This window comes from Buteo buteo, chromosome 4 (genome assembly GCF_964188355.1).
Source record: "Buteo buteo chromosome 4, bButBut1.hap1.1, whole genome shotgun sequence".
In the NCBI taxonomy this organism is placed as follows: domain Eukaryota; kingdom Metazoa; phylum Chordata; class Aves; order Accipitriformes; family Accipitridae; genus Buteo; species Buteo buteo.
In genome coordinates this window covers 4,941,981-4,962,701 of record NC_134174.1, presented here as the reverse complement: position 1 = coordinate 4,962,701, position 20,721 = coordinate 4,941,981, and the positions used below count along the sequence as shown (strand labels likewise).

The 20,721-nt window shown below is 44.8% G+C and overlaps 1 protein-coding gene across 3 annotated transcripts in view; it reads right to left on the bottom strand.

The window, feature by feature from the left end:
- The window catches only part of TAF3 (TATA-box binding protein associated factor 3), a 121,220-nt gene extending 105,189 nt beyond the window's left edge, over positions 1-16,031 (bottom strand). For 2 of the 3 annotated variants that reach the window (XM_075024635.1, XM_075024632.1), the window contains exon 1: positions 3,659-3,881. Coding sequence is in view for 1 of the 3 variants with exons in the window: in XM_075024631.1 (XP_074880732.1) it covers positions 3,659-3,901; positions 15,777-15,942 (409 nt within the window). In the remaining 2 variants the exon portion in view is untranslated. Of the gene's footprint in view, positions 1-3,658; positions 3,902-15,776 lie in introns of those variants that run through there. The other variant, XM_075024631.1, reaches the window with a different exon arrangement.
- Between the last annotated feature and the right edge of the window lie 4,690 nt (positions 16,032-20,721).

Genomic DNA, 20,721 nt, shown 5'->3' with positions numbered 1-20,721 from the left:
ATCCCTTCAGTGTCCTTTGTAAAAATACTGCTAAAAACCCAACATTTGCCATGGCAACACTGAGTCAGATTGTTTTATAAAATATATAATTTTTATATGCAGATCCTCGCAGTGCAAGCATTTGGAATCTGCACCAGATCATTTAGTTAGTGCATGTTACTGAACTGAGGCACAGCATATTTAAGGCAAGAAAACATTTTCTGCTTTCTTGGAACAAAACTTGTACCACTGAACTGAACTTCCAACTGACACAAATTACAGATCCTGAAAACCTATTTGCCTTCCTCCTTTTCCCCAACAACTTCAGAAATCATTCGGAGAGCTGTTTCAGCATTTCTTACTATTGAGTACATATGAAGGAAACAGCTCCTCTCAGGCTGGACAGGACTTTTTGCTCTTATCAAGTCTTTGGCAATGATAACTAAGACATCACACAAGCTGCTGGGTAGACTGTATACTCTGAACACAACAGCACCAGTTCTAGAGTAAGTGGAAATAAGTTAGTTACATGTGCAGAACTAGATGAATTTTGAGAAGGAGGTTAGCAACACCTACTGGTCATGGTGCATACTGAACACTGTTTTTTTTTTTTTTTTTTTTTTTCAAATGAACAATAAAAAAAACCCCTTTTTCTTATTAAAGCACCTAGCTAAAATTACCTGCAAAGTCAGTTTGTCACCAGACATGATACATCTAATCAGATCAACTGATAAAATTAAAAGATATTACCTCTCCCAATAAATCTTGTTCTGCTCATACCCTTGGACCGTCATGGCTATGTTATTGCTAAAATATATCAGCACTAGTAATTTCTGAATCACATCAGTAAATAAATATTCATAACATGAGCTGCGCTCTAGGCTTCGATATAAAATGGGACATAACGAGTCTTCCTGACAGTTCCTTTAAGTGACTGAAAGATTTACATTATACATCGTAACATGCATGAAGCCTTCCTTCATTACTGACTAATTATCTTCATTGCCTACTCAAAGCAACTCAAATGTTATGAACTGCACAATGTTTGTACAGCACTTTTTTTTTCTACTCTATAAAGATCTGAAAACTATTCAAACAACTTCTGCACTTCTTGAGTATTTTTACAATACATTCCTTTAATCTGCAAAAGTAAGTTTTTCTTCCAAATTTTACTTGGAGTAAATTACAACAAAACACATACAACAGAGTTTCTTGATCCACCTCACCCCTTCTAAAAAAACCCGTAGGGCACAAAATTACAAAGAGCATTTTCAGAAAACACTTAATTCAAAATTAAAATGTCCTCAACTATAAGTATTTTAAATCAACTATTACAAACCTGCATTTAGCAGTTGTATTTAATGCTTACTTTAAATTTCCATTTAAAAAAATGTTGTATTCATTTTTTTGAAGTTGTGTCTATAGGTCTTCTGATACACTAGCTTTAGGCATTAGAAGTTTTCCTGGTTCTCATCCAACTTTGGAAATAATATCTTCTTGCTTCAGGTGTTAAAAGGATTCATACATTATTTATAAGGACTGCTAAAATCTAACTCCTGGATCTAAGTTGCAAGAGAAAGAGTATAAAAAGTTACATACAAAAAAAGCACACAACTGTCCCCATTTCAATTTTTAGCCTCTCTTTCTATGTCATGTATCGCCAGACTGAGTCTGTAATACTCTCATCTCTCACTCCTCATGTTTAGATATTTGTCTACAGCTGCTTTCAGCCTTGTTGAATTTGATCTTTCTTGCATAATTTTAAAGTATGATTTTCCAAGTAAAAAAAAACCCAAACAAACCCCAAAACACAAAACTGCCGGGTAACTTGTTACACTTCAAAGATGCTGGATTTCTCTGACAGAATGGTGTTTGTTTACCTCCTGAAAAATCAGGCTAACATGTTTCAAGAAAGCAGCCAGAACAGGGTAGCCAAAATCCCTATTCACTTACCAACATCTTCTTCCTCTTTACTTCTTTCTTGTTGTCTACATATATGATATTTACATTCTGTTTGTCTCTTCCTAGTTTAAGAGAGTTCACTTTTAGATTTTTAAAATAACCCTTTTAACAAACTTCACAAAGGGGAGATTTTAGTACCTTCTTATCAATCCAATAAAATATTTCTGCAGTTTCACTGAAACCCAGCAGTTTCACTTCCTGGGTTATATTAAGGCAAGAGACATTAAAATGCTATTGATCTATAAAATAACTATGTATTCTATGCAATTAAAGAAACCAGAAAAGTCAGGTCTACAGAGCCTGAGAAATATACATCAGTATGAGTAAGTCCTCACACTGTTACTGGAAATAGCCTATTTTTTCTGAACACACTGAAACCATTGTGTCTGATAGCCCTTTACACTTCAGATACCTGTTACTGATTATAATTTCACTAAGTCTAACTGGAGCACATAGTAACTGCATCTATCTAGCTAAACATGATGTATGAAAGACTGAACCTACACTTACTACAGCTTACTAAATCATTGAAAAACTGCACCATGCGACATTTGTAGCAGCACAGCAATGGATTTCGTTCACCCAATAAGGTGATGTCAGTTATGTTCATCTTTACACCGGGCAGAATTTTTACACATATTTCAATGTTCAGACTTTGAGGCCTTAGTCCTTAAAAAAGAAGAATATGCATAATAGAACATGACATCCATTCTGTCCCCACGGAAATTATAAATTAAGTAAGTATCTTGTGAGGATTGCACCTGTTTGTAACACTCTCTTGGAAAATAAAGTTCTTCTGTCTGGGATTTTTGTACCAGGTCCACAAAGTTACATATGTTTATTCCCCCACAAAGTATAGTTGTGTGATGCTCGCTATTCAAAGGGTATGTTAGACTAGGTTGCATTTCTTAAAGGCTTATCTTATTAGCCATCAAGTCTCATGTAGCTGAAAATAGAAAAAAAGACTTTGCGTTTTCCACTGCAACTGTTAAAATTCTCAGGCTAACTGCAGCTCGTAGCATTTGTATAGTTGGTCTCACTGTTACAGTGATCCTCAACCCCTGCCTCCATCGGACTTTTACACAAGAAAGGGAAGGAGAGGAGTTGGAACAGTAATGATGAAACCCCAAGCAACATTAGCAAAGAGAATTAAAAGCAACCACTGTGCCTCTAACCGACTCTTACTTCCTTATTTTAAATCCGACTTCATTTTAATTGGAAGAGTTTTTTTGGTTGGTGGTGGTTTTTTGGTGGGTTTTTTTCTGGTTTTGTTGTTTTTTTTTTTAATTTGTTCAAAGGAAGGAGAAAGAGCTGTCAGGAGCTGGGAATGCTGTGCCAGTCTCGCCAGCCTTCCTTCTTCTACCTTTACCAAATTATGTAAACTCTTGCAGTATATCTAAGAGGGAGGCTAACACATAAAAGGTAATGTAAAGCATTAATTTCTATTATTATCTGAAAACTTAAAATTTAAATGCATTATAGAAACATGTATTGATGCAGTGTATTTTGACACCAGTTAATCTTGGAGGAAAGTAAAAGAGTGGAAAATAAACTTGCCACAGCACTGCTATCTGTTTTGAAACCATGCTTGTGTAACACCCAGTGGGTCCTTTCTGAGCGACTGCTATGGGGCAACACAACTCAAACTGCTCGAGGATGCAAACAAATATGCAAACACACAGGGACCAAAACTTAAAGCAAAGGATTAATTTCGCACCTTCTTGAGAGGAGACAATAGGTGGCATGTAATCAGGGATGTACTCCTTCCTTTCCTCCGCATCTTTACTTCCCGGCTGGGGAAACTGCAGGACATTGTTCTTGCTGACAGGAAACGAAGGGATTTGATGTGCGAAAGTGACAGGTTCAATATTGTGTATATAATCTTCTAGCTCATGCAGGTTAACCCCCATAAGCTTGAAGGCATCACCTACATCATCCAAAATTGGATCTGTGCGGCCATCTGTAACAAAAAAACAACAAAAGAACAACGTTTTTGCAAAAATCCAGTTTAAAAAAATTGACCCGCAGATCTACCCTTAGAGATTTCAATCTACCACAGCTCACCACCTGTAACGGAGATTACTGCCCCATAGTTCTACCAGGTTTACTGTTCATCGGGCTACACGACATTTCAGGCTAAGAACATGTTCTCATTTAAAAGCATTTTGTTTTGATCCGTATCACTTTGTTTCTATTCATACCATTAAAGAACTGCACCTCAAGAAGCAAATCAAGCAAAACCTAGGGAGCAGAAACAGGCAGCTTTAGCTGGCAACAGTCAATTAACATAATGCAACACCACTTAAAATAGTTTTCAATTTCATAATGTAAATTCAAATGAATGAAACAAGACCTTAATATGCAGAAAGTGTCCCTTTACCAGCATGTAACAGACCAAACATTTTTTTTCAACCCAGAAAAGGAACAATTTCATTTTGTTGAACCAACTGTAGTTTATGGGTAACAAAAAGAGAAGGTATCTAGTGTATCTCTTGATAACAAAAATACTTCACATAATATCTTTCCACCAGAAGAAATCTACAGGCTTCATAAACTATGAGTCACTTTACCTACTGGTTAGATGTATCTCCTGGATGAAACACAGGAATACTAAGTAGCAGTCTGATGAGAAGAAAATATTTTATACTAAGCTTCAGGGGCTGATTTCCTGGGGTGCAATTTAAGCTTGACTCTACAGCAAAAATCTTCTTTTCCTTACAAAAAGTATAGTGAAACACCACTGGCAAAGCAGTCAGGATCTTTATTTGATATGACCTTCAAGAAAACAGTCCAAGTGAGGATGCAGTTTGTTCTACGTATATAATTTGGCTCAAAGATTTAAACTATACAGCACAGAAGTCCTCCATGTGCCTCAGTTTCCCTGACCTGACAGAGGGAAATCCCTCTGAAGGCTTCCGGAGGGAGAACTGGACACCTGGCTTTGGTAGCCAAGGCACCACTTTGAGTCTCATCCTAACCTTTTGTAGTAACAATAACACACAAAAAGATGCCTTATACCCCAAACATGTTTGTTTGGGTTTTTGGTTTGTTTTTTTTTTTAATTCAATAAAATTATACTGAATTATTGAAGATCTGTATAGTTGGCTTATGAAGATATTACATCCCTACATGATGACAAGCTGTGATTTACTTTAAAAAGTAATTATGGAAAACTAGCCTGTGCTTATTGAAGGATCACAAACGCTATTGTGAAGCCTCAGCTTTGGAGAACGGGGGGGATGCTCTTTTGTTTGTTCTTTAACCTAATCTCTTCTTGGTTTATCTTGAAGCCGAAGCAGTCGAGCAGGCTGGTTCTCACATCACTGGATGAATTCAAACCCCCAGCCAACTTACGCCTGCAGGTACATTTAGAAAATAAGAATTTTGTTCTAGAATTTCTTTTCTTAGTCTTGTGGTGAAGATAAGGGTAATACTCAGATTATGGTTTTGATTCTCAGCTCCGTAACACTGGCCTCTTGTGTGACTCTGGGCAAGTCGCTTGTGTTTTAATTCTCTCCACAGCTAAAAGGGAGATCAGACCAAGTTATTGCCTCTTTTGTCCGTCTGTATTTAGAACGTGAACTCCGTACAACAGGAACCATCTCGGATTTTGTGTTTGTATAATATCTAGTACAAGTGCAACACTAGTTTCCCCTGCAGACTCTAGGGACAGAGAAATGTGGAGACTTACAAAAACATAATTAAAGTAGGATATCACCACCCTGGAGTAGTTATGAGACCTCTATAGTTATTAGGCAGGCGGAAGAGTGTTTTATCCTTAAAAAATTAAATTTAGATAATTGACACAGCTGAGAAATTGTGTGTTGTCACTTGTAGTTGTTCTTCAGACTACAAAGATACCTTTGAACTTACTGAACCATTTTCTAAGGTGTCAAGACTTAACAGATACAAGTCAGACAGCCAGTTAAAAAGAAAAACTTGGGGAAAACTTTTCAACAAGCCCAGAAGTACAGCATATTTATTCCCCAGGCACTCCTGAAATCACTGGCTGTGCTGTTTGCAGGACAGGGGCATTCGTGGCGAGCCTCAGAGCACTCATTCCCAGGTGTGCATTGCCTAGACCTGGAAAGCATACCGACAGGCACGGACACACACCGTGCTTGTGTCCGGTTTCCCTTGAAAGAAAAACCAAGCGTACAGGCAGGGAAAACGCTGCAATAGGTTTCCCAGATGGACAACCTGGGGCTCAGGACTGCAAGATGCACCACAACATCTACCCCATTTTACTGGCGCTCTGTGGAGGTGTTTTGAGTACCTTGCTCAGTGTGCACCTCTTGACACCAGCACTGTCACGTACTCAGGGCAAAAGTTTAGTCCAGTTTATCACTGCGATAGGAAAAGGTCTTTTGCTAGATCTGCATGTGATCTCTTTAACTTCCAAAAATGTGTACAGATGTGACTAGCAAGTGGTGAGTACTAAAAAGGACTACTTCTTACAAGTGCTTATTACAAACACATGGCAGAGAAGCAACTACTAAGCATAAGGGAAGCATGGAAGTATTTAAGGAACCATATCAAAAACCAATTGTGTGTGTTAGAAAGCAGGTTCAAAAGGTAACCAAAAAAAACCCTGAAGAAGATTCAATTTTCCCATATCTTTGACATTTGCCTCCAAAGAGACAATGCCAAGTCATAAGATTGATTAAAAGCTAAAAAAATTTTTAAACATGCAACTGCCAGAGGGATGAAAGGACTGATCAGTTAACCTCTTCTTTTTAAGACAGTGTTTCCTCAGTGGTAAAAGTGTACAATAAAAGTTTCAGGTCTGTATTCATGTCTGTATTTAAATCAAAACAGTTATCAGTTGGAAATATACACAGCACAAAAATGCATTAAATGTAACTTCAGGTGATTCATCAAATCAAGGCTTTATACTTTTATTTGAACAGTTTAGCATTCCTCTCCTCTCTCTGGTTTAATAAAAATTCACTAAAATGGTAGAAGCCAGACACATGAAAAAGAATGCTGACAAACATGTAACACTCTCTCCTGGTCTTTCATTTAGTCTTATGCTTTTTTTCTGTAAGTAAATGACGCAAAAAAAAATAATTTGTGCATACTGAACACGTCTCAATATTCTTCAGATATTTGTGCTATCCTCAGTTTAAAAATTCAGATGCTGAAGCCTCCCAGTGAAATAATTAATCCAATGTCACACAGCAAGTTAGCGCCAGACCGCAAACAGCTTTGGAACTTCTGGTGTCCAGCCTCTTGCTGTTCCCTGTACCACGACACTTCAAAGAATATCTGTTGTCCAGGACTGGGGAGAGATGGAAGGAGGCGGGAATAGTTCATCCAGCAAGTTACAACTCTCCTCCTTACCCCGCAAACAGTGAACTAAGAAAATATCCTTCTCACGAGCTTTTAAGTTGTACTGTCTCCCTGAATGGGAACTGTGCTCCGAAACTGATACAGCTGCGGCAAACAGCAGAACTAAATTAAGACCATTCGGTCTCAAAACAGCTCACCAGAAACCTGTGGGAATGGCCGTGCAGTTACGATACTCTCAGCTTCCCTAGGCATGAGAACAAACACCAGAAGAGGAGGAATCTGCACACAGAAATGGATCCCCAAAAAAGTACAGCACCGAAACTATGGGTAAACAGAATCCATGCAGAGCCAAGTATTTGGGTGGAAAGTTATGCAGCCCTCAAACCTGCACCTCAGCATCACCTGCAGATAACTGCACTAACTCCCCTTCAAGCAATAAAAGCTCGCTTTCGGTTTGCAGGGAAAAGGCATTTTTAGAAGCTACTAAAGCCTAGTTATTTTTGCAAAAGTCACAAGAATTCCTCCAGCCCTCCAGCAAACAAGCTAACCAATGCTCACGTCACCCAAAGAAACTGCGAGGGGGTGGGCAGGGGTTAGGGAAAAACTATCTTTCCTTAAATTCAGTTTTAGGAATAGCTGATTTACTTTTGTCAAACTCACCCCCATCACCTCCTCCTTCCTGGCCCAAACTTCGTATGAATCAGTGAAAATTTAGCAAGCGAGTAAGTACAGAACAGAGGAGCTTTTAGTTTCATGCCAGGTTTTCTAAAGGAAGCAACTGCAGCTCTGTAATAAATACACTGAGAAAAATTAATGAGTCACTAGCCATGCAACATGTACAGTCTATTATAAATAGCTCAGCATTCACCCTCATATCTGCTCTAAAAGAGATTTTTTTACATTTTATTTTAACCAGGAAATTATTAGGTATAGCTCCTCAGTATTTTTATAACAGGCTCTACAACAGATTCCTTGTGCTCCAGCGCATGACACAACCCTGCCACGCATTAAATACCCGCGCATCTACACTGAATAGTTACTTCAAGATAACTCTTTCTAGCAGGTAACACATTGCTTCCATCCAGCATCCACAAGAACAGTCAGAAGCATACACAGTAGATTATTAAATAAGTATTTATGCCTTACTTGAGTGCATTTAAGTGGGGGACAAAAGGTCCTATTAATGTAGTCACCAGTCAGGCGAAAGCACCTCCTTGCTATTGCTGCTCAAAGTCTGCTCCTTTTCCTGGTAACCTCATAAACGTTAAGCAAAAAACCAAGCTGTCCTTGTTTATGGGTAGCCAGTAACAAGTTAATTAGCTCAAAAAACATCAATGTTTAAGGTCATCAGGACATAAAGAGGTACACTTCTTATAACAAATGTTATGGGCCCTGGATAGATACTTGTTACAACAGTTATTCAGCATCAGTATAGGGAATCAGCTCATTTAGACTGATCATCAAAATCTAACACTTTGACTGAGATTATTATTATATACCGATAAGAGTGAAGTAACTAAAAAAAAAGAACATCAGTGAAAAAACGTATGAGGTAAATTTGACATTTAATTGGAAAGAAATAAAAATTTGGTTGATGCCAGGTCAATTGTCTCCACTGTGGTTGTTCCCAATGAAAATACTAGTGTGCTGTTTGCATTCTCCAAAGAAAAGATTTGCTGTAATGAAGTTAAGTTTTCTGTTACAGGAGATTGTGCAGTGACACTGGAGCAGGTTTTGAGCCAGCTCTATCTCGACAAAACATTTTGCAAGATTTTGCTTCCAGTTACAATGCCGTGTTCACCAGATCAGAACCTGCCTTTTTAACATAAATACAGTTGCATTATTAAAATCAATTTTAATACAGAATATTATTTATATTTAATATATATATATATATATATATATATATAAAATTTGTTTTAGGTAGTCCTGCGAGAAGCAGGGAGTTGGACTTGATGATCCTTACAGGTCCCTTCCAACTTGAGATAGTCTATGATTCTACGGTTACATACAAATAATCTTCAAAAAAGCAGTCACACAATATGAAGCTAAAGAGCAACTTTTAAACTTCATTTCCTCACTGTAGGAAATCTCAGCAGAAAAAATAAAAAAGTCACAACATATCCAAGCATATGCTCAACACTGAAAATTCACAGAAAGAGTACTAAAAAACTCACTTCTAGAGCCAACACACCTCAAAGTTAATTATCTAGTTTACTACACTTCCAGTTTTAGCAGCAGATAATCTAATTTTGTCCTGCTGAAATATGCCCAGGTGCCCTCATTGATTAAAGTTAAGTAGCTTCTACCTGATTGTTTTTTAAAGCAATGTAACAGAAAAATGAGGCTTTTGGGGGCATAAACCATGACTCCCCTCCTCAGCCCTCCCATGAATTGCACCATCCACATAAATACACTGGAAACTAAACTCTCTTACTGGATGTGCTAAGTTAAGAGGTAAAGTGTGACATATTCTGCCTGTCTATAACCAACCCTCCCACTGCCAAGCTGCATTAGCTAAACTCATCAGAAATGAAGCAGATACCAGTCTGTCTTCACTGGACAGTTCCCCAATACAAAAAACCCAACATACACAAGAAAATCCAGAGCAGTTAATCCAAAGCACCAGCTGTGCTACCAGCTCTATCGAACCACATGAAAGGTGAGTGCAAAATGAAGTGGACATAACAGAGAACTTTTCCCTTTTCACCTCTGCTTAAAACAAACAGCAACAACAAAAATGTAGAACTCTGCTCTCAGAAACCACATGACGTCAGTTTGTTTTGTAGTTCAATAACTTAATTATTAACTCCAACACTGTTTTTCAAATATTTTATTTAAATTTTAGGATAACAACATGTGTGGAGTGTGCGGCATATTGAATAGCCTTCCTCTTACAAGCTTTCCATGAATCTGAACAGTATAATGTGGTGTACTTTAACAGGAAAACCCTTATTTTCTCCCCTGTAAATTCACTCTCTCCTCCACCCCCAACACAGTATTCAGAAGCATTTCACAGCATCAAAGACTTCTCAAGCCCGCTTTGCAAATCCTTTTGCCTTCTCTTTGCAGCCACAGAAGCTCCCATCAACTACAGCTACTGCAAATGCAAAGAAACAACAGCAGAAAAGTAAGGAAAATCTTGAATGTAGCTCTCCTAATGGGATGTAACAGCTGGAACAAAGATCTAACACAGCTGGGAAAGCCATCATTTTCTTTTGCAACTGAGAAAATACGTGAACAGCAATGACATGCTTTTCAGAGCAATACCACACTGTCTCAATTACGTCAGAGTAAATCCATTCAGTTTCGAATACAAAGATTATGTCCCTCCAGCTGACAACCCTGCTAACTCAAACCCCACTGGTTTGACTCCGAGATAACACACTAACAATGAAGATGCTACAATTGGAATTTAATTAATTCTACTTATGCAAAACCATGGCAAAATTCAACTCATTCATCCAGAGCTGGGTTTGTACAGTAACTTATTTTAAGAGCAAAAGGAAACAATTCTGAAAAAGCAGGGAGACATCAGCTCTGCATTAAGATGTCTTTTTACAAACCGTTTAAAGAAAGAAATACAGGAATCATTTTAAGAGAGGTAATACAAAAAATACCGTATCACTGGCACGAAAACAGCATATTCCCTCCCCCCCTAAAAAAAAAAAAGAAAAAAGGAAAAAAAAAGACTGTTATACTTCCTTCTCTGTTCATAGAGGGGAAGAAAAAATTGCTTTCCCCACTTTCAGTAAACACACCCAAAGCAAGAGAGGGATAGCTTAGTTCTACGCATTTCCAATTCCTCAAGCACCAACAGGAAAAATTTGTATTTTCACCATCTCTGTGTCTTTTCCTCCAAGTCCTACTAACACTGCAGTACCTGTGGCAGAGGCAGCTGAGCTAGGGGGGCAATGCTGCTCAACAACTCATCTCTTGCACAAGCAGTGATCCAGTTACAAAAGCATCTTCCCTAGTATTTGTACTAACCATATGAAAGGACGGCTCTGACCAAGCCTAGGTTAGCTCCTCTTTCACCCCATAACTCAATTCTCCCAAACTCTGTCTGTTGTCCCCTTTAATTGCTTTACAGATAGTTTGTGTTTGGATTGAGATACAGACTTCAGAGGTGCAGCAGCTGCACTTGTGCTGCTGGGAGATACGGGTTAATATTGCACAGTCCCAATCCCACACTAACTATAAACAGCTTGACATCTAACTAGCTCTCTAATTTGGGAAAAACTTGTACAAGGAAACCTATTCAACCTAGAAATGAAATCCAAGGAGTTTGCAGCAATATCACTAACTCCCTCCCCTAAGTTCAGTTACACTGGCAGTGCCAGACTCGATCTCAGTTATTCCTGAAATGATAAAGCAGAGGCAGGGCCAGGTATCAGGTACCTTCAGCTCATCACTTTGCTTTATCAGGGCAGCAGTGAGAATTTCTGCTTCAGAGAAGGGACATGACCACAAGCAGCAGCACCTTCAGGCCATGGCTGCTCCTCTCCCGACCAAGCCGATCATGCTGTGCTTCTCAGCTCACGGGTCGTTGGTCCACACACTCCAGATTCACTCTTGCAGGGGAAGCTGACACCTCCAGTCTTCACAGTTCCTCTGATCTTGAGGCTGCACCCACCACCAGTTGACAGCAACATGCCTCTGATACTCCTCTCATCCATGGCTGTGACACCCTCATTAGCACAGCTCCCACAACTTGGACAGAAGTGCTGGCAAACTTTTCCATTTCGGGGCTGCCATCCCTGTTACCTCTCCCCAAACCTCCCACAGTCCCCAGCACACTCTCTGAACTGGTGGTGGCTACAGTAGCCCCAAATCCACCATCAGTGAGTCACCTTCTCCTCACTCAGCACTTCAGGCGAGCAATCACATTATCCATCCCAACTTCAACCCCTGTTTCCTCCTTAACGCCTTCCCCGCTGCCAGACCCAACTGCAGCGGCTCTGACCTCTGCCCCAGGGGCTCTGCAGGACTTCCCCCTCCATAAGTACACACAGACAAGTGGAGCAGTGGCAGCCCACAGCCCCCCAGCACACCAAAGGAAGGGGGAACATGTCCCTCTTGGCACAGGAGGCAAAAGCAGCCCTGTTTCTCCATGCACACACAGTCTACACCCACCTCTACAGGGCACCCTCGCTCCCCCCAGCCTCTCCACTATGTGCATGTCCCCTCCATCTCCCCCCCCCAATACTTACAGATCCAGCAGCAGCACTGGCAGCCCCATCTCTGCACACACATCACTGCTGTCCTCCCCACCATGTTACACCCTCCTGGCCCCACACGTAGGGCAGCAAAGGCCTCCACACACAGACTCACAACCCTCCAACCACACTGACAGCCTGAGCCTTGCTCCACACCCCCGGCGACACTCCCTGTGTTCAGACCTAGCAGTGACTCTGACAGCCTCCCTCTCCCCGCATACTGCCAGGTCCCAACACCCTCCCTGACCCAACAGGACATCAGCACCCCCTTCTTGACATTCCCACACCCAGCAGACCCCTTCCACCCTCTCAACCCCCCAGTCGGCATTACTGACCCAGCAAGCAACTGGACATCCCATCCTCCCTCACCCCATATTCTGCAGGTACCAGCAGGTCATCAGCCCCCTCAGAACCTTAACTGCAGACTCTGCAGGGATGCAGACAACCCCGAGGAACACACGACTTCATCCTGTCACACACCCAGACCCAGCAGTGATACTTGTTGCCCCTTCCCCATCCCATCCACGCACACTCCATACTCCTATGTGACCCAGCCAGCAGTCCTCCCAGTCCCAGACCTCTTTTCTTTCTCTTCTTCCAGCTGGTGTAAACTCACCCATTCCACGCTCCCACCCCTTCCATGCTCCCTCCCCAAATCCAGCGAGGCCCTGGGCATCCTGTCCCCTACCATCACTCCCAGCTCCTTCTGCACATGCCCCCTCAATGGCAGTGTTGGCTAACTCCAGTCCCCCACATACCCAGCCAAACCTCTTCCACTGCATCCACGTGAGGACACTCACGCCTCATGCCACATGCACTAAAATTATCCCCAGCCCCACCCCTCCTGTTCTGCGTACACATACTCCACACTTCCCACGTGCAGCCCCGTCATCTTCCCACATCCTGCACACTACAGCTCTGTCTCCCCCCAAAACCACTCTAATGCATCCCTGCCTTCACACACTGCAGCCCCACAATACCATCAGATCCCCCTGTATGCACACATCTCCAGCCTCACATATATGGCCCCATGCTGCCCTGGTATGTGTTAATCCCTGCCACAGCCCCCTGGCCACTCCCATACATGTGCATCCCTGATACCAGGCACCGCAGCCCCATGTCAACCCTATACACATACATCCCTGACCCCACACAGCATAGTACATATGCACTCCCTGCCAGCACTAAAGCCCCACACCTCCCCTCGCACATATGTACCTCCAGCCCCACAAACCACTGCCCCCTTACACATATGTACCCAACCCAGAACATTCCAGCAATAGCACTTCCAGCCACATCTCTTTCTCCCCATGCAGGTGACTCCACTCCCCCCAGGCACACCTCTCAGACCCCACACACTGCAGCTCCATCTCTTTACTCCTTACACACCTCCCATGGCAGGGGTTAACACCTCCCGCCTCCCTGCCCCATACACCCAGCCCAAACCTTGTGCCCTACAGCTTCAGCACTTCCCCTTGTGCCCACATCCTGGACGCTACACACACATCCCCACCTACAGTGGACCCCTACGGCCTCCTCAGCATTCGCACCAGGGCACAGACCCTGACCCAGAGATAAGCCAGGACAACACAGCAGCAGCATCACATCCTCTCATGTACACATCCCACCCAGCAAGAGGGCTTGCTGCCCCTTCTCCCCTCCCAGTACACCCCCCTCCCAGATTCAGAACACTACAGCCCCAGCAGCAGGGCCAACAGTCCCATCTCCCCCTCTTGTACACATGCACCCTACTACCCTGCACGCTCTAGCCAGAGAAAGGAGGGCAGCAGCCCCATCTCCCCACACCCCAGGCCCACTGCCCCACAGCCCACCTCTTCTTCACACTAGGGCCCCTGTGCGCCAGCACTGCCCCATGGTTTCCCTCCTGTCCTGGTTTCAGCTGAGATAAAGTTGTCTTCCTAGTAGCTGGTATGGTGCTATGTTTTGAGTTCAGTATGAGAAGAATGTTGATAACACACTGATGTTTTCAGTTGTTGCTACGTAATGTTTAGTCTAAAGTCAAGGATTTTTCAGCTTCTTCTACCCAACCAGCAAGAAGGCTGGAGGGGCACAAGGAGTTGGGAGGGGGCACAGTCAGTGCAGCTGACCCAAACCGGCCAAAAGGGTATTCCATACCATGTGACATCATGTCTAGTATATAAACTGGGGGGAGTGGGGCTGGGAGGAATCGCCACTCAGGGACTAACTGGGCATTGGTCAGCAAGTGGTGAGCAATTGCACTGTGCATCACTTGTATATTCCAATCCTTTTATTATTGTTATTATTATCATCATTAGTTTCTTCTTTTCTGTTCTATTAAATTGTTTTTATCTCAGCCCACGAGTTTTACTTTTTTTTTTTCCCCCAATTCTTTCTCCCATCCCACTGGGTGGTGGGGGAGTGAGTGAACAGCTGCGTGGTGCTTAGTTGCTGGCTGAGGTTAAACCACGACACCTCCTCATCCTCTCGGCCCCCTGCACTGCCCCACAGCCCAGCTCCCCTTGATCTTCCCCCACCCAGAGTACCCCACAGCCCACCTCCCCACAGCCTGATCTCCCCCATGCCTTTCCCTCCCTGCCACAGCCCACTTCCCCAAGCTCTTTCCCTACAGAACTGCCCCACAGACCATCTCCCCACACCACCACGACACTGCCCCACAGCCTTATCTCCCCCATGCCCTCGCCTCCCTGCCACAGCCCACTTCCCCACGCTCTTTCCCTACAGAACTGCCCCACAGGCCACCTCCCCACACCACCACGACACTGCCCCACAGCCTGATCTCCCCCCTGCCCTCGCCTCCCTGCCACAGCCCACTTCCCCACGCTCTTTCCCTACAGAACTGCCCCACAGGCCACCTCCCCCCACCACCACAACACTGCCCCACAGCCTGATCTCCCCCACGCACACACCTCGCACCCACCACCCCACAGACCCCAGCGCTGCCCAAAGCTCACCTACCCATCCCCTCCTGCACTGCCCCACAGCCCGCATCTCCCCTACAAAGCACCCCTCAGCCCCCAGCACCGCCCTACAGCCTCCCACAACCACAGCTGCCCTCCTGACGCCTCCACGGCGCTACCCCACAGACCGACTCCCCTCCCCACGGCCTACAGCACCGCTCCGCAACCTCCCTCCACAGAACGGCCGAGGCCGGCAGCGACTTACGGAGGTCGCTCGGTCCAGCCCCCCTGCTCCAGCAAGCAGGGCCACCCGCAGCCGGCTTCCCAGCACAGCCTCCAGGCGGCAAACCCCTTACGTTCCTTCGCCGCAGCCCCTCTCCCCACAGCACTGCCCGCCAGCCCCCGGCCCGGCCCCGGCACTCACAGAGCTCGCAGTAGCGGTGGCAGCCCCGGCCCAGCCCCTGCAGGTACCGCTGCAGCACGTCGGTGAGGAGGTCGCAGGCCGAAACCTGCACCGAGTCCCAACCCAGCGCCTGGCAAATCTGCGCCACCGACACCCGCAGCAGCCACCGCGAGTAGGTTTCGCACATGCCGGCTCGGCTCGGCGCGGTGCCGCCCGCCCAGGGCCGGGAGGGCCGAGGGAGGTTCACACACAGCCCGCCGCCGCCGCCATCTTGGCGCCGCGCCTCCCTACCGCCCGCCACAGGCCGCGCCGCTCCACCACCGAGCGCATCGAGCGCCGCCAGCGGGACGCGGCGCATCGAACGCTCGGCCGTCGGCAGGGCGGAGGCGGCGGGCGGGGCGAAGGGGTTGTGGCGGCGGCGGGCGGGCTGGGAGCGGAGCGCGTCGAGCTCTTTCCCCCCCAAAAAAAACCACGCCAAAATGGGGGTTTCTTACAACGGTGTGAGGAAAAGCTGGTGTCGGGGGGCTCCGGGAACCCCCTGGGCTGGGCTTCCCCGGGAGCGAGGGACCACCGCCGTCCCCTCACCTCCGCAGGCCCAAAGCGGCGAGCAGAACCCGGGCACCTCATTTAAACAAGCAGCAGTGCCACGTGTTACCAGAAAGCTGAAAATTCTTCGCCGAAACGGTTTAACCGAAGCCCTGTTCGATTATTTTTAAATTTATTTTTTTTTCTTCCCAGCTGGGCAGAGGAGTGGGATGTCTGCAGCCATCGCTGTCAGTGGGTTTCCCTTCCGCTGTGGGACCCAGCGCATCCTCAGGTGGCTCATACCCACAGACATCAAATGTTTGCTGTCAAGACCTTGCCATTAAATCTTTACTTTTGGGTGAAGCCCTTTAATTACTCTTCACACTAATCATCTCGGTCACTTTTGGAGATCGCAGTTTTGGGCTGTCAGGTTGCACTGCGTCACTCTACAGCTGTACAGCCTTGCCACGCATGTTGCCATACATGTCACACGTATGCGTCACACGTATGGCCAACACTGCATCAGGTTGGTTTTGGAGCAACCTCCTGTCTTCACGTGGAAGTTGCAGGATTAGGCCGGTGCTGTGAGGAATGGGAATCTAAGAAATGGGAGAGGACGTTTTGGTGTAACAGAGAGACTCCTTTGACAGTGGAGAGGCTTCTCAAGGACACGGGAAGGCGCTGATTTAAGACACTTTAAAACAATATTGACTTTAATGCCAGAAGACTTGTAGGGGATATTTCTCCTTTGCAGCAAAAAAAAAAGGCTGATTTGTTACATTTCTCTCCTAATTTCAGTAATTCCTCCAGAGCTAAGGAAAAGACCATTTTTGTGAATCTCTTTCGCAGCTGCAGTTTTTTGCACGTGGTGGAACCACACACAAAAAAATCATTTTTGAGAGCCAGTATGAGCCAAATTGAAGGGAAGTTTGGGGGATCTTTAAGGGAAGCAGAACCTTGCAAGGTCACCTGTATGTAGGCAGGTATATAAATAATTACATATAAGGCCAAGATTGCCTAGGCAGTAGAAACATCAGCTTTGGGAGCAGGTGTAGCAAAATTGGCAACAATGAGGAGAAAGTGTTTATGGGCGAGTTGTTTATTTGGGGAAAAAAACAAGCAGGGAAAGGGGGAAACTATGGTGGCAAAAAGGAGGATCCAGAAACAAAAATAAGTCACTGAGTGGTGTGGGAAGTAGAATGAAGAGCAAGAGAGCTGTTACTTAATTGTGCCTGTGTATACACTAATAACACAAGTGCTAAACTGTAACTCTGTAATTGTGTGTAACTAATCAGAGCGTGAAGGACAGAATTGTAAATAATAGCAGTCTATTATTAGAAGTGAATTAGTTCACAAATTAGCTCTTTGATTTATTAGACCATTAGTAGTGTGTTGATTAGTCAATAAACAGCCTGGTCTCTTCTATCAGTCACATCTCAAGTCTGCAACCTGAGAGGGGAGCTGGACCCATGACAAAACCCTGCAGCTCATTGTTTTTCAGGACAGGCGGATGGTCTTTGCTCACTCCTTTCAGCCCACTGAGAAGCTTTGGGCAGTTTTGAACTGTCATTACAGTTCCCATCTTAGAAACGTATTTTTTTGAGTGCTCTGGAAAGCTGTAAATGCACAAGCCCCCTTTTTGAAACTTCACAAGTATTCTTAAGGGAATTCACTTGAAGTTTTGACACAGTCCCCCACAACATCCTCCTCTCTAAATTGGAGAGGTATGGATTTGATGGGTGGACTGTTCAGTGGATGAGGAATTGGTAGGATGGTCGCTTCCAGAGGGTAGCGGTCAACAGCTCAATGTCCGGATGGAGATCAGTGATGAGTGGTGTCCCTCAGGGATCTGTACTGGGACCAGTGCTGTTCTAATATCTTCATCAGTGACACAGACAGTGGGATCAAGTCCACCCTCTGCAAGTTTGCAGGTGACACGAAGCTGTGTGGTGCGGTTGACGTGCTGGAGGGACAGGCTTGAGAGGTGGGACTGTGCGAACCTCATGAAGTTCAACAAGGCCAAGTGCAAGGTCCTGCACATGGGTTGGGGCAACCCCCGGTATCCATACAGGCTGGGGAATGAAGGGATTGAGAGCAGCCCTGTGGAGAAGGACTTGGGGGTACTGGTGGATGGAAAGCTGGACAATGAGCCAGCAATGTGTGCTCGCAGCCCAGAAAGCCAACCGTACCCTGGGCTGCATCAAAAGCAGCGTGACCAGCAGGTCGAGGGAGGGGATTCTGCCCCTCTGCTCCACTCTGGTGAGACCTCACCTGGAGTACTGCGTTTAGCTCTGGGGTCCTCAGCATAGGAAAGGCACGGACCTGTTGGAACGAGCCCAGAGGAGGACCACGAAGGCCATCAGAGGGCTGGATCACTTCTCCTATGAAGACAGGCTGAGAGAGCTGGGGTTGTTCAGCCTGGAGAAGAGAAGGCTCCAGGGAGACCTTATAGCAGCCTGCCAGCACCTAAAGGGGGCTTAGAAGAAAGATGGGGACAGACTTCTTAGTAGGGGCTGTTACGATAGGACAAGGGGTAATAGTTTTAAACTAAAAGAGGGTAGATTTAGACTAGATAGAAGGAAGAAACTCTTTATGATGAGGGTGGTGAAACACTGGCACAGGTTGCCCAGAGAGGTGGTCGATGCCCCATCCCTGGAAACATTCAAGGTCAGGTTGGACGGGGCTCTGAGCAACCTGATCGAGTTGAAGATGTCCCTGCTCGTTGCAGGGGGGTTGGACTAGATGATCTTTAAAGGCCCCTTCCAACCCCAACTGTTCTATGATTCTATGAACATAGGATTCAAGGACTTGGAAAGAACTTCCCTCTGTGGACACGTGACTCCTTAGGTACATCGACCTGGCCCAGGCTGCATGCGAGGTACGCCTTTGTGTCTTGAAAGGGGGAAGAAGAGAACGCTGGACGTTGCAGAAAGGATTTTCTTGCCTACCTGAGAGGAATTAAAGGAGATGTTGTGTGTGGGGTAAGGGAACAGTCAGATGGGTTGGGGACAGCAGGAGGGTCCCCGACGGACCAGGCAGTACACAGAGCAGCATTTCTATGCTCAGTGTTACATGTGTCATCCCTCTCATCTGGGACGACAGTAACAGACAGCTGCCAGTCCCGCTGAGCCCACCAGCTGCACACTCTGCATTGCAAGGTGGTGGCAGCAGGCCAGGCAGCCACAAAAACCTCAAGATGCTGTGGGAAAGCTTTGGCCCTAGGGGTATGGCCCTTGGTTCACATGCGATCAGGTCAGGAACGTGGTGGGAACTGCATTAGAAAGCCAGCAGCAGCCTTAAATTATTCCTTAGCGGGGATGTAATTTCACATGGAAGAGAACAGAGAGAGTGGATAAATCAAGAGGAAAGGGCAACATAAATCGTCAGGATTACCTCAAAAAAAAAAAAAGGAAGCTGTTTAAACAGTGGGGCTAGCTCTCAACTTCAACAGAGTAAATTACAATGTACTGTCTTTTTAGGCTTGCGCTTTCAAAGCAGTGTTTCCTACACTTCGGTAGAAAAGGAAACAAGACAAACCATGACTTAAAAGGGGTTCTAAGTAAAAATTATGCTTGAAGAACTACAGGCTTCAGATTATGAGAACTGGCAATTGCATAGATCACTATCACAACATCCAGTGGCTCGTGTGTATTCCCATGTTTTAGTACTCCCTGAATTCACCCATTCTAACCAGTCTGCCGCTCCAGTTGCATGCGTAACAGCAGCATTAGAACCACAGCTCCTTAAAAGAAGTCATTGGAAGTGTTTTCTAAGTATGTAACAAATCTGCTCCAAGAGACTCTCTCTCCTTTTCCCTGAATCCCACCTCAGGGGTGATAGTGCTTCCCTTACGCACGCATACCTCTCGATGTACACACACGGGAGGGGCAGCTTTCTACTTCTATGGTTGCACTGCACCACTAGCATTTGTTTCTTACACTTCTGCTAGACTCTTATTTTTCCACATTTTATCCTTTCTCATATCCCTGTCATGCCCAGCGAGGGCTTAGAACTGTGACGTTACTGTATTTTATAGCATGCAGATAGAATATATACACACACACACTGACCACGATATAAACAGCAAGCATTCTAAATAAACGCTAAAATGACTCATGTAATCAGATCAGTTCATTTTAGAATATGAACATCTAGAAATAGTAATAATATGGTATTCAAATGAGATCAGTGTTCCAACTGCACAACGCAGAGAGGTTTTTCCAGTCTCCTCCTTCAGCACACCGTACAACGTGCATAAAACAGACCAACACTTTTAAACACAAGGTGAAGACACGCAATCTCTTGCACTCTTCAAATGAAGAAAACACCCGCTTACGTATTTTTGCATGCCAGATACATTACAAAATGTAGAGCACAGCTTTTAAAAATTATGTTTCAGAGAGCAACCAAGTCAAATCCAGATATTTAGACAACAAGCTCA